Raw genomic sequence first — 14,284 nt, 5'->3', positions numbered from 1 at the left:
TTTGGCTATTTCTGGTTGATCTCTTCTAATCTGTAAAACAGTAGTAATTTCATCGACTGCCCGAATCAAGGCTCCAGAAACTTAGATCAGAAGAACAGGATGGTGGGGAGAAACATTCACCACCCTGGAGGCTGATTTCAATGTCTTTCAAGATCAATTTATGGGAAGCATGTGTCATATCAGCCAGTGCTCACTGGATTATTTTTTTGAGTGATCAAACTGGAATGAGGGCTGGCTGGGTCAGCCTCTTGGGCATGCTCACGTTTAAACTGTGCATTTATAAAGAAAAATACTGACAATTAGCCATATTTTACTCCACTGACTCCCAGTGACTTCTGACCGAGGGCTGTGTAAAGATTGTAGGTTTGACAAAAGCTATTTAAATCCTTCCTCGGGCGCTTGCATGTTTTTCTCTATAATAATCATTAGTTTAATTGTACAGTTGTCTTATGTCTCATGCAGGAAGAATGTGTTTCTCATGCATGGCACTGGCCAGATCTGCATTTTCACACTCAAACTGAGCTGGGTGTGGTTGCTGAGGGCAGATGAAAATGCTGACACTGTGAAAACCCAACGAGTGTTGCAAAGCTTGGAACTTGGCAGAGGCTTTACAGCTGATTTCCCTTTGAACAGCAGGCTTCCTTTGCAGATAATTAGGATGAGGTCACTCCAAGCTCCTGTGACAAACACTGCCTGAAATAATTGCCTGGATTGTGTTTAAGAAGGAATACTGGAAGGAATTGGAATGGTTTGGCTGCATTGTGTATTAAATGTAATGACAGTCTGCATTCTTGCAAGATTTAATGAGATTTTGTGAAATACCATCACTACCTCAAGGCCTTCTCTGAGGCTGGTGGAGGATCCTATATCCTGACTTTCCAAGATCCTGCAAGACTTAATTGATAGGTGCAAAGCTGCCTATTCCCCTCTCCTTTGCCTGGAGAAATCTGAATTCCTGTGTGTATGTGTGTGTGTCCTTTTCAACCTTCATTCCAGTCTCTCTGGGCTGACTTGTTTTAACCAGCTTCCGCATCCCCTGTAAGTGTGTGGGGGTGGCAAAACAGTGTAATTGATGTAATAAAACAGGAGTTTACATGTTTTGGAGATTTTGTTGGCTTTGAATCAAAGAAATTTAAATGAGACAGTTTAATCTGTGTCACAGGGTCAGTTTGTGCTCATGGAACATTCTTTCTGGGTCTGCATTGCTGGACAGTACTTGGTGTCAAGTGGAAAAAGTCAAATTGTCTCTTAGGAACATTCATATCTTTGCTATTTTGGCTTGTTAACTTTGCAAGGAGTGAATGGACACATTTAGGGATTTAGATACGGGTGGCTCAGTGTGTTCCTCATGAATGATGATCTGCTTTAAGCAGCTTTGCAGAATGAGGATATGGGATTGTTAAATGTGAATTTTCATACATCCTTCTGATTGTATTGTCCTGCACCTTTTCTTCCCAGCCTGTGCTTTCTGAGCACTTCTAGTAGTGAAAAGTATCTGCCTCTGCAAACAGAGAAATCTTTTTTTTTTTCTTGTCTGCTTTGTCATACCTGCATGAAAGGAATTCCTCTAACATAATTTAGGAGGGTAGATACAATGGTTTTGTAAGAGACAGAAAGGGCTGTACTGAGTGGCAGCAGCCATTGGCAAACAACAACCTTGAAGGTGGTTCCAGTACAAAACAAAAATAAATGTCATAGGGTGCTTTTTGTCAATTTGGCCAATTTTTCCTGATAGTAAAGTGAGAAGTTTCTGACCATGGCAGGAGGGTTGGAACGAGATGAGCTTTAAGGTCCCTTCCAACCAAACCATTCTGTGATTCTGTGATGATTAAATTACATTCCGTGAAGCTTATGAAACCAGTGATTTTAAATTATGTTCCTTGGAAATCCAGCTGCTATTATTGCTACAGGCTCTAATGCTGAAAACCATCACACTTGATCCTCTCCTTCAATTTAAATTATATAATAATTTCCACTAGTAATTGTATGTGTGAAGGTCCATAAAACAGGTTAGGGATTGAAAAAGGCGACGCTGTCTTTACAGTACAATGTGTGTGGTACCTTTTTATTAGTTTCCACTCCTATTACATCGCCTTGCTTTGGCTGAGTAATCTGCATTTCTGTGCTCCCAGTCATAATAATGTATGGACAGTGCACCAGCCTCATAAACAGGCACAACTGAACTGATGTACAGGTTATATCACTGAGCAGGAGCCACATCAAGCGTCACAAATCCCTTAATGTCTGAAAAATGGATGCAAACCAAGTCCACCTGAAGCTGCCTGGTGCCACTCCTGTAGGGAATGATTTCAAACTGGACTGTTGAACTCTCCATGGGGGCCATTCTTGCCACACTAAAAGAGAGAATGCATTTGTAAGGTCAAGCAGCTGAAAATTCCCTGCTATGTATTCTTCGGATCCCTAAATCTAAGACAGTATGACATCTCTCCACCCCCTGAGCATCCTGTAATTCAAAACTTGGTGAAAGAGGTGTAAAAAACTCCAGCTGGTACATGGAGAGTACTGACATGATAGTATTTTGTACAAGGTTGGTGCCAACAAAAGTCATGAGCTTGACAGAATACTTTTAAAAACCCACTAGTATTCCAGATTCCCCCCCAAAGTGAGTGAGTTTTCAGCCAGCAGCATTTACATACCTGATTCTGAGTTGCTCTTTGAGCAGGCCACTACCTTCAGCTCTCAGTACACAGTCTGTCACCTCATCAGACAGTGGGTTGGTAAATGTGACCTCCACATTAACAGCCTGGTGTACCACTGTTGGACCAAGGACCTACCAGAGACAAAACATCTTGCTCAGCCACAGTGTTATTCTCACCTATTTCTTGTGCTTTTCTCTTTTCATTCCCATTTAAAAAATCAGTCTGCCTAAAATCAGTCTTCCTAAATAAACTGGAAGAGATTGATCAGACTCCCTTAACAAAAGCGGAGGACTAAACACAGCCCAGATTTCTCTGTCCCTCTCTGTCCTGTCTCTCTGTAGATAAGCTTGCCTTGTAACTCTTGTAACACTGAGACTTGTGGCAAGAATACCACAGCTATGCCATGGAAAGGTTTGCTTTTCCTCGGTGTACTTCATTTCACTTGTGTCATATGGCCCATTACCAGAGCAACAAGATCCAGTCACCTTGATTTCACTTCCCACACTCCTTCCTGTGAGGAGTGGGAATTCTAGTTGCTTTTTCTCAACATGTCTCTCAAGGGTCACAGAGAGGACTTGTTTTTACCTTGATGGTGAGAAAAGGATCCTGAAGGACAATGTCCTTCTCAACCAGAAGCGAGGCTCCCTTTTTGATTTGGCACACAGCAGTCACCAGGATCTTCCTGTCGTCCAGCAGAGAGTTTTTGTATTGGGAATAGGGGATCCCGAATGAAAACTCCTTCACTGGAATGGAAATGGAAACAAAATTTCCCTCTCTTCCTTTTTCTAAGTCCCTACTATCTGTAAGGTACCTGTATTTTAAGGAGCATGTACACCATCACCCTGGGGCTGCACATTTGTGGGTGTTGACACCCACAGACAGGAATGATGCTCATAAGTGACTTCTACTTACATTCACATAAAACACTGAATTATCAGGTACAGTTTGGTAGCTGGACAGATCTGGGGGTGGATATATGTGAGTAGCTCCCTAGTGTCCATTTTTTGTCTCTTAGTTGTTCTTTCTCAGCAAAAAAGGTCATAATGTAGCACCAACAGTGGCCCTGCTTGGTCAGACAAAAGGTCACCTTGCTCAGTATCTTTTCTGACAGTGCCCAAAAGCAAATGCTTAAGACAGGAAAATATGAATGTTTCTCTTCCCCTGAATAGCCTTGACCTCCAGCTGATTGCAGGTCATACACTTTTTGAGCCATTCTTTATTTCCATGTGATTTGACCACAAACCAAAACTATGTCTTGTCCTGCAATAAAAGGTGTAATAAAATTAAAATTACCTTCTTCTGATCCCAGTTTAATAGACCTATACAGCTCTAAAATCTCTGCCTTTGGTCTTCTTGTGTAGAGAATGGCTGAAGCCTTCAATTTAACTTTTATGGTCTTGAAATCTGAGATCAGGTTTCTGAGTGACAAGGTAAGGAGGATGTCCTGGCCAATCACAGGAGATGCGTCGAGGATCAGCTTCCCTGAGATACTGGGGGTTTGGGCCCTTGAAAATCGCCTTTTAGGTTTTCTAGTTTTGGGTTTTTTTCCGGTTCTTCTCACACCCAGCAGCTTCAGTGCTTTTTTGTACACCCGCCTTTCTTTCGAGGATCCTGCTTGGAAAGATAACATGGTCAGAGATCTCGTGTGTCCTGGATGCAGTGCAGTGGAGCCAGGATTGATCTCAGAAATTTAGGAAGGCTGAGAAGGGCAAAGATACTCAAGAGGAGAAAGTGAGATCTAACACAGCTACTTTGCTCTAGGAGAAGTAAAGAAATTAAGTCAGCGCTCAGTCCAACAAAGGCCTAAATTCTTTTCACTTCTGACCATCAGTGGTAAGACAACTGTAATAAAGAATTTACCTTCTGGATATTTGTAATTAGCAGTGACATCCACACGGGAGTTGGTGCCCACTGCTTTGGTGCTGATACATTTCCCAATCTTCCTGGTGTTAGAATAAATCCTCTCCTTTCTTTTCTTGCTGTGGCGAATCCAGGTAACACAGTCAGCATTCACTGCTGCAAACACAAATGGGCTGTCATAATCCAGGTTCACATCCCCTTCTTTGATGGCTCTGATGGAGGCAGGACCACACTGATAGATGCCTGTATTGGAGAGGGAGAAGTTAAACAACTGCCTCTTGCAAAAGACATAAATCCTCACGCTGGCAGTCACTCCAAAGATGCATTTGGGTGAAGTTCACTGTCTGTGTGTCTGTGTATTATGGTAACAGAATGCCCAGAGACTCACGTGCCTTTTCTATCAAAAGGTGGGAGGTTGTCAGGGAGAGCTAAAGCTTCTTATGATGTGTGCTGTGTGAAATGTTTCACCCTGCAAAGGCTGCAGGGCTGCCAGCAAAGCTGTCTGGTGAAAGGAGAGGAGAGGGTGTGAGCCAGGTCAGAAATGCAGTCAGACCTAAGGGATGGGAGTCAACAATGCACTGAGAAGATCCAAGAAACTAAATTTGTTAAACTTTGTATTGGGGAATCAGACTGTGTGGTGTTAGGAGCTGAGACAAGCAAGGGCAGGACAAGTGAACTTCAGATGTGCTGGCTGTTGTGGAGGCAGAGAATCAAAATGGAAAAAAAGGAAGAACTGACGTGCTGGTAAGTGATCCAGAGGCTGACAGAAAAGCTGCCTACTGGAGATTGATGTGGATATTGCTTTTCTTGTGCACCAAAAGTAATGCTATGTCTACAGGGAATGTATAGAAGAGAATTGTCCTGAAATTTCAGTGGCAATCTTTCAGAATAACACTATCTGTGGGGATTTTTTGATGTTTACAACAGTGCTACCTTTGCTTTTTTCCTGGGGTGTTGCATCCAGAACCTGCCATCCATCATAAAAAGAACCAAGATCTCTTCTAGTGAACCAGCTTTCATTCCAGACATGGAAATTCCTGTAAGGGAGGTGGAATATGGAATACCTGATTAATAATCCTGAGTGAATGAAAACTGGAGAGAGCAGCTGCTGGCTTGTTACATGAGTACCTCTTTCCCCTTTTGTGCCAGATTTTTGTGTTCAGGTCTCTCAGAAATGTTGAGACATTATGAAAAAGAAATGTTAAAAGGAAAATAATTCATCACAGAGTCAAGAGTTCAATTCTGGACATTCCAGACCAAACAGCCAAAGGTCTCCTGTGCACTTTGCTATCTGTTGGTATTTAACTCACATTTTCTTTCTACTTCATGTCACCATTGTCCCATTCAGTCCAGATGGTGTGTTGTGCTTGGTGACTGAGGCACTGATGCTGCAGTACAATACATCTGTGCAGTGTGATAATTTGTGGGCACTTGTTTCACAAAATTGTTCACAATTGTTCAAAAGAACAATTTTTAACAGCTTCTCTGAGGTGAAACAGCATCTCCTTTGTTGACTCTTCAAAATCATGAAGTTGACTACTTATTGAATTTCTGAACACTCTGTGGATTCTTTGGTGTGGGGTTTTATAGCACTGGCAGCATGAGGTTGGAGTAGTTTTTCAGGAGCATGATTCTTTTATTTAGTGGGGAATGTAATGGAAGAAATAATTAAAAAATATGTATATTTACCACACACTGTCTTCAGTCAAGTGCAGGGTCTTTCCAGAAATGTCAATGTACTTATCAATACTCAGATTTATATTGGTGTCATGGGCAGAGTTGAAGTTGGTAATAACACGAGTAGGTATTCCCAAGCATCTCAGTACTGCAATATAGAATATCATAAAACTTCTGTAAACCTATTTTACACACATTTAGAAAGTATTTTTCTGTTTTTCTTGGCAAAACAGTCAGTGTATATATTGTATGTTTTCAGAGGGGAAACAAACCCCCAGGAATTTTCCTCCAGATATGATACAAGTCATACTCATTGTGCACAATTGCTTAGAAGACACTTCCACTCACGTGACATTCTTAGCTGCCATGTCCTTTTAACAAGAGTGAGATTCACCCATTTATTTTAATCTTTGATTCTTCCTCCTGTTCTCTCTCCCATTTTCCCTCTATTTCTTCCTCTGTTACTTGCTTCTTTTTCCTCTTACTTTCTGAGATATACCTTTCAATTGCATTATTTTTCCTCTGTACTTTCCCCAAAGAAGCTCTTGTGTCTCAGAGCAGCTCTGAATGGAAACTGCTAATAAGAAATGCTTTTCCTGACTTGCAGCTCCTTTTACAGGTCCTTAGAATTGTGACTTGGTTTTGTGTCAGCAGTAGGTAGGTAAGACACAGCAGTAGAAAATGGGATTGTGAGGAGATGGGCTTAAAAGATCACTGGTATTCTTTGAATCCTAGCTGTGAAACAGGAAACCTTGCCCTTTTCACCGGCCCAGCCTGGCAAACCACTTTGAATTTTGTTTGGGGTGCAGTATTGCAACCTGTGGCTGTTTAGAATAGACCCTTCACCCGTGGGGAGCGGAGGTTCTTCTCCCTCTCCGCCACAGTTGGAACAACTTCAACAACATTGTCAGAAAGTTAAAACTACAGCAATTCTAGTGAGCTTCCTTCCTGATATCATTCTGGTCTCGTTCTTCATCCCTTCATACCTGTGCAGGTGACTCCTGCAAAGACCCAGCACTGGCCATACCGGACGGGTCTGTACCTCCCCCTGTGCCACTTCCGAAGGATGGTCACACTCCCACTCCACTGCAGGGGGTTTGTCCCGGAGCGGTACTTCCCGTTCCACTTCCCTTCCACTACTCCCTTCTCGTCGTTGCTGTTGACCTGAAAGAGTCCTTCTCATGAGAGAATTAAAATATTTACAGAAGAAGAGAGGGAGAGAAAGAGGCAGAAGTGATCCCGTGAGTGCCACTGTTCTCATGGGGGTGGTGGGACAGAGCATTTGAGCCTTAGAATTTTGTCTGTTCGAGTGCAATGACTGGACCAAACCCAGATCAGATTGTAGAGTCTGACGATTCAAAGCTGCCTTGTTTTTAGTTTATATTTTCTGTTTACATTTTCTCTGTTTCACTGATGGATTTCACCTCTTTGTGTGTCGTTATACTGTGCATTCAATATTGTTTCATGTTCTGGGGTGATTTATGTGGAAGGCTTGAGAAGTCAATATTCTCTCTGAATGTGCATTTGTTGCAAGTGTGCATATAGTACTTATAGCTTGCTCAAACTTGTTAGATGTGGTTGGATATATTTGTGCACATCCATTGTAGAGCCCTAAGTGTCACGTGGTCGTACAGAAAGCAGAAAGTTCTTGTTTATTTGTTTTTTCTTAAGTATTCATACTTTTAGTAATTTTGTCCATCCAAGAGGAGTTATTTACTCCATGTTGAAGCTGAAGTTGCCTAAAGTGATTGCTGTCTAAAAGGCTGAAAAGTATCACAGCTGTAAAGGAGGAATCTCAGCTAAAGAAAGTGGGAAGGCATGTATTATTTATAAAATGGAAAACTTTTCAGTTGCCTGCTTGTGCATTTATGTGCTTGTGAGCTTGTGTGGGTGCTGTGCAAGTATTGGTTGCAGGAAATGCAGAAAGGCCTCACTGAACAAATATCCCTTAAGTGAAGAATACTAAATCCACACATTAAATGTGGCCATAACAGCACTGGTTTTCCACAATATTTCATGCTTCTCTTGGTATTTGAAAAACTTAGCAAGTGATTTCAGGCTTTCCAAATTAGTGAGAAGATCTAATGGACTGAAAATCTGTTAGGAAAATATATCTGAGATTCACTGTTCCCCAGAAGTTCTTGGAAACATTCCTTCAGTTATGAGCAAACACTTGGGAAGAAGGTAAATTAAACTTTTGGGGTATTTTACCTCTTTTGTAGCTATTGTGTTGCAGAATAGTTATCTACACCTGTAAAACATCGAGGCATTCACACTCAGGTGTTGGGGTTCTGTTAGTAAGTGCATGTAGAGCTGTAAGTGATGATCATTTTACCATAGCACTGATCACCCTGCTCACATAGACAGGGTTGTTTCGGTTGGATACATCAACAGCTGGATCTTCTCGGTGGTTCAGGCTCCGATCCAGTATAGCCAGAGAGATATCAAGAATATCCTCTTCAAACTGAAATCAAAACAAGGCTAATTTTGTAAGTAAACCCCAGGATAAACTCCCCATCCATTTTCCTTCTCCTGGCACAACAGGGTAACGTTGATAATAGAGGCATTATCTGTATTGTTAAAGGATATAGGGCCAAGTAGAAAACACGAGCACCAGGCTGCTGGCTCTCCATGGGATTTTAAAGACAAGGTGTCTGTGAGCATGGTGTGGGGCCATGGCCACTGGCATCCACAAAGCCATTACGTGTCCTGGTGGAGCAGACAGGACCACTGCAGGTCGGGCTGAGCAGGATTCACACCCTCCCACATCCTGCCGTGCCCCCACAGGAACCCTTCTGTTACGAAAGCTTTGCTCCCATGGGCTGCCTGCACCTCGGGTCAGCAGATCACCTGAACTGAAAGAAACCCACAAACGCAATTATTGTGGATTAGGGTCACAGGGATGCTGTGCTGGGCCCAGAGAATGCCCAAGTGCTCTGCTCTATGGAGGTGGCCAGGCAAGGGTGCCCCCCTGACCTGGGATATCCTTTTAGTGCCTGTTAGTGAGCACGTAAATATTTATGTAAATATTTACTATGTATTAACTATGGTAAATAATTACTAGTTGAAATACATCACTATGTATATTTACTATGTAAATATTTAGATGTACCAGCTTTGCAATCCCTGGTGGCTTTCTTTGCCCTTTACAAGGGTCAAAAAATTTTACCAGTTTGAGTAATGAGCAAAAGAAAAATGAAATTGTGCTTTGTTTCTTTTATTTCTGTCTTAGCACATGCCAGACAGCAGAAATGATCCTGATGCTCCTGTAATGTATTGATAAGTGAGACATATATCTGTAAGAAAATCTGAAGTAAGGAATACTCAGCAAGGAATACTGAGCTCTCATGCTCTGAGATAATGATTCTCTCTCCTGAAGAGGCTGTTTACCCACTGTGCTTATTTTGAAAGTTCTGGAGTAGGTGATGCTGCTTACCTGTCCATAGTTCCAAGCTTCTTGCTGGATATCTTTTTCCAGTCCCTGAAATATGATTCCACTGTCATTCAGGACATACTCCTGTCGCTCCCTCTCGTTAGCCATGTAGACATCATCATCTAAGAGCAGAATGAGACACGATGGCTGAAATTATTTTGAAAATCTCACACAGAGGGGAGATCTAGGGAGCAGGTCAGGCTGCCCCTGCATTCAGGCTTAGGACTCCCTGCTACACCTCTCTAATTATTCAGAGAGTGAATAAAATCGGCATGAAATTCCTTTGAGGGGAACTTCACTAATCTCACTGTGTGTCTTACTGGTAGATGTTGGTTGGTTTACAACTGAGTGCAAGAATCAGAGGGAAAAAAATTCTAGAATAAATGTTTGGAATATTTCCTGCCTCTGATCTTTTATCCTACAAGCAAAAGTCTGGGGTCTTTGATAGCTTGAAGCACTGAAGAAGGGGCAAAAACTTGATCCTTGGTGTTAAGCAAAAAACCCCAACTTTGTGTAGCTGTGACTGTCAGGTTCAGACTTTACTGTGACCCCCAGAATTCCTGGCTGAGACAATGAGATATTTGAAGAATGTGATGCATCAAAGCATACCTGGACACCAAGGGTTGAAGAGTAGCACAAACTGGCCCAGGACTTTTGAAAAGACCTTGTTCCCAGAAAGGACCTGGAGTTTGAGTTTGTATCGCCCGATGACGGCGCTGGCTGGGCTGAGGATGGTGAAGTTGAGGCAGCCAGGCTCGCTGGGCTCCTGGGCTGCACTCCAGCCACTGGCACCCTCCTCTGAGAGGGTAAATACGGCCTTGGTCTGCTGTGATTCTGCTGGAGATGGTCCTGCCAGAGAGAACAGGGACAGCAATTCTGAGTGGCAGCTGTGAGTGACAAACTTGGGGTCAGGGAAACCCACATGGAAAGGCTGTGGGTTGTCAGATTAAGTGTTTATTCAATGTAAACTCACTCCAGAGGTGAGCACACCCCTAATTATTCCAGGCAAGTGAGAGGGCAAGTCTGTTGTTCTGAAAACTTGACAGTTCAAAAATATGTGAGCGGGATGAGCCACACATTTTAATACACGTGTCACGGAGACTTAGTGGCTGCCTGGAGGATTTTTTGGAGGAGACTTTTGGCAAGATGTAGGTGGGAGTTCTTATGAATTGGGTCATGTGGGCTGTTCTAGTAATAGGGAACACATGAAGTTAATCAAGGGGATTTTAAAAGGGGTGAAGTAAGGGAGGAGAGGAGATGAATTGGGGATGGTGGTTTGTGAGAGGTAGAGCTGTAACATGCTCAGGGACCAGAATGGAGATAAATTGCAGCGTTCCAGGTAGGTCCTCAGGAGCAGAGGTACAGGTTTGGTTTTAGAATGAGCATGGCACCTACCTTCCTATTAATTATTACCTTTACTCTCTCTATTTCCTTAAACTGCAGATTAAACTTAAAAATGGGAACTCCTAAGCCTAAAAGGACAATGAATCCTACATGATACAGGACACAGCTTGATGATTCAGGAATGGACCACACAGATCTGTATTTTGGAGGTGGAATAACTCAGATATGAGGTGAGTGCCATGGGGAAATTACCTGTGCTTGCAATAAAGGTGAAGTTGTCCCAAGATTGCACTGTTGTTTTGATGTTCAGAGAGATGTTGAAGGGCTGCCCTCTCCTGAAGATTGCTTCTGTGCTGCTGTAATCAGAGGTGTGGTGGGCAGCTTTATTTAGTTTGGATTGCCAATTGACTTTTGTTATCTTCAGGGCTAGAAAGACACAAGACATGTTCATTAAAAAAGGTTTTCCTTCAAGCTTGTACACCTTTTCATCGTGTCTAATGTAGTAATTTTTTTATACTTATATATAGCTGGTGTTATGTGCTCTAGGAGAAAGGAAAATCCACTGTTATTAAAAATGGCAAAAATGCCAGTGTAGAGGAACAGTTAAAGCATCTTTTCTGCAGGCAACTTTCTGAAAGAGAAAAAACACCCATTCAGAGAATTCATCTTTGATTTAAAAAAAAATAAAAATCAAAACCTGCTCTATTTAGATAAGACTTTGTTAAAGTTTGAAGTGTCTGTTCTGTTCCCCATGTTCCTGCTCTTGTGAGGTCCTGTGGGGATCTCTGGTTCACAGAGAGCTTTACAGATGTACAGAAAGAAGTATTAAAACTCTCATGAGCGAGTGCAAGCCTGACTCTGGAAGCACTTTCTGACAGATGATGACTAGAAGGTTGGTGTCTTCATTGTGGAACTTGTACATTATCTTCTCATGTATCTTGTATCTCAGTTAATTTGCAGTCCTGTTGCCTGAAGCTGGGTGTTATTTCACACTCTGTTGGAAAAAGATAACCAGCAGAGGACAGATGATGGCACTAGGAGTGGCATATCTTGAGGCAGTGCTATTGTTGCTCTTTTGTATTGTGATGGGTTGTCACTGTTGAAAATGGGGCACTGAAGCACAGATTACAAAAGCTTTCAAACTTTTTTTGTCCCTTGAGGAATTAAAAAACGGCAGTAACAAACGAAAAAAGCAGAAAAAATACAGATCCCTCTATGAAAATATGTGTTTGTGAAGTGGCCTCTCCCTGTGCATTTCGGAGGAGTTTCCCTTGAAGAAAATTTCCTGCTGTGACTCAAGCACGTTAACCCTTTGCAGACATGTAACACTTCCATCATTTCACTGAACCAAGACACAGGACTTGGTTTAGCACTGCCTTGAGTCACTTGGAGAGAGGCTCCTATCTGAGGGAACCCACAGGGCTCTGCTGTAGGAATAGAGGGGGTGAGATCTGAGTTTTCTGCTGCGTTTGCAGCAGAGAGTTATATTCTGTGAAGTCTTCACAAAGTCAGGACTGTCCTCATTCCTCAGCTTTCTGGAAGAAATGTGAATGTGCACGTGCATTTCTGAGGCTGCAGTGAGGGTGGCTTTCCTCTAGTCTGTGAGTGTGTTTAAACACTTTCAGCTGAGGGTCTTGCTTCATGTGTGTCACCTGGAGACAAAAATTCCACCGACAGGAGCGCTGTGTCTGTGCCACGGGATGCAAAATGTCTGGAAAGTGTCTCACTTGCGTCATCGCTTTGTGTTCCTGACTCAAATATCTGTAATTGAAAGGGACCCACAGAAAGCATCATCCCCAACATCAAGTCCTCTAATTTAAGAGTGACTTGGAACGTGTTTCTGCAGGGCCTCAGGGTTTGAAAAGAAGTTGTTTAGTCTTGCTGCACTTCACCCTGTGCGAGTTCAGTGTCCAGGCTCTGCGGGGCAGGGGGCACGTCAGAGGCTGTCACAGGCAAAGAAGTTGTCCAGCAGAGTTAGAGGGGATGTGTGGAGAGGTTGGAAAGATAAAGGCAGTGGCTAGCAGTGGTTAGCTCCAAGAATTTCCTGCATTAATAGTTTGATTTGCCTTGCAAAGTCCCTGCTTGTACAGGCATTTCCAGTGAATATGTGCAGGAGATCAGCAAAAAGTTGGTTTGTATGTGGGGTAAGAGCACAATATAACCTGATACCAGTCTTTTGTCCATGAGGGCTCAAATTTACCCTTGTTTTGATCTTCATAGTTTTAATTTAAATCTTATAATTTTTTTCTTCTTTTGGTGTCTGTTAGAAAAACACATTTTCAATAATTCTGTCAGTGTGCAATTGGACAAACTTCTTCTAAAAATTTCTTTGGGTGTCTATCCTGTAGTGGACAGACACTGGGAGCAAGCTCAGAAGCAAAAGCCTGCAGAATTGGTGATCACTGCTGAAAAAGCTGATCATGTGCACAGGGTTCCCTTTGCCTTTGACTGAAAGGTGAAGCTGTAACAGAAAAACATCTTTAAACTAAACTGTAGGTGGATTCTGTGTGTGTGTGCGTTACATGACACACCTGCCTAACTAGAGATCTCTCCAGTCATGAGGACAGTGAGAGTCAGTGCAACACCACACAGACGAGCTGCCATGGCCCCTCTGTAGGGAGGGGAATGTGGGAGTCCAGAGGCCACCAAGTGACCTGTCTGAGGCCAGACATCATTTGATATCAGAGCCTGGGACTTCCATGGGGCAGCAGGATGCCCCAGTCAGTAGCCAACAGTGTTGATTAGGTGGCTGCAGAAGCACTGAATAGAGTAGTTAATTGATATGATAGAAAAAATATCTTCTTAATCTACTTTTCTGTGTTACAGAAAAAAAAAGAATATGTTCAAGACCCATGATAGTAAAAAGAAAATCAGTTCCAGTAGAATAACCCATAAATACATTAAACCTAAAGAGGGCTAAGCTGCTGAGAGAACAGCTAGATGTAATTTATCTTGTTTCCTCAGCAAATCTCACTCAGCTGGATAGGAGGAGTGATGTCTGGAGCCATCAGGATGAACTTACCTGCCATGAGGTTTCCTTCTTCTTTTCCTCACTTGTGTGTGGTTCAGGTTATGGACACGAAAGTGTGCAAGAACATCCTAAATCTTCTTCCACCAGCACCAATAATGAAAGGCTCAGGACTGGACTTGGCTACATAGGCTGGAGTTTATACAAGCTGGGTGTGACCTGTGGTTGGTAGTTACTGTTTTTGTAGTGATATCCTACGTGAGCATCCACTGATGACTGCTTTAATTGCACAATCTTGAATCCAATTATGCTTATTTAAAACTGGTGAATGACTGAAGAAAG

At 42.5% G+C, this 14,284-nt stretch overlaps 1 protein-coding gene across 1 annotated transcript; it reads right to left on the bottom strand.

The window, feature by feature from the left end:
- Positions 1-2,200: 2,200 nt before the first annotated feature.
- On the bottom strand, positions 2,201-14,003 carry LOC108501045 (protein-glutamine gamma-glutamyltransferase 6-like). Its single transcript, XM_017822568.1, has 13 exons — positions 13,997-14,003; positions 11,227-11,400; positions 10,240-10,479; positions 9,634-9,752; positions 8,533-8,661; positions 7,184-7,361; positions 6,210-6,345; positions 5,454-5,557; positions 4,521-4,763; positions 3,954-4,271; positions 3,246-3,403; positions 2,658-2,791; positions 2,201-2,354 (listed from the first exon to the last, which is right to left on the bottom strand). Exons 1-13 carry the CDS (start codon positions 14,001-14,003, stop codon positions 2,201-2,203), a joined length of 2,094 nt encoding a protein of 697 aa, XP_017678057.1.
- Between the last annotated feature and the right edge of the window lie 281 nt (positions 14,004-14,284).

Source organism: Lepidothrix coronata, unplaced genomic scaffold, assembly GCF_001604755.1.
Source record: "Lepidothrix coronata isolate B3197 unplaced genomic scaffold, Lepidothrix_coronata-1.0 Scaffold99, whole genome shotgun sequence".
NCBI classification, from domain to species: Eukaryota; Metazoa; Chordata; class Aves; order Passeriformes; family Pipridae; genus Lepidothrix; species Lepidothrix coronata.
The sequence above is the reverse complement of the archived record's forward strand: the minus strand, read 5'-3'. Positions and strand labels throughout refer to the sequence as shown.

Excerpts from the sequence above, each read along its gene's own strand:
- LOC108501045 (XM_017822568.1), bottom strand. Across the intron at positions 9,753-10,239 it reads CTTCAACCCTTGGTGTCCAG|ATGATGATGTCTACATGGCT; the intron begins GTATGCTTTGAT and ends TTCTGCTCTTAG. Across the intron at positions 8,662-9,633 it reads AAGCTTGGAACTATGGACAG|TTTGAAGAGGATATTCTTGA; the intron begins GTAAGCAGCATC and ends TTTTGATTTCAG.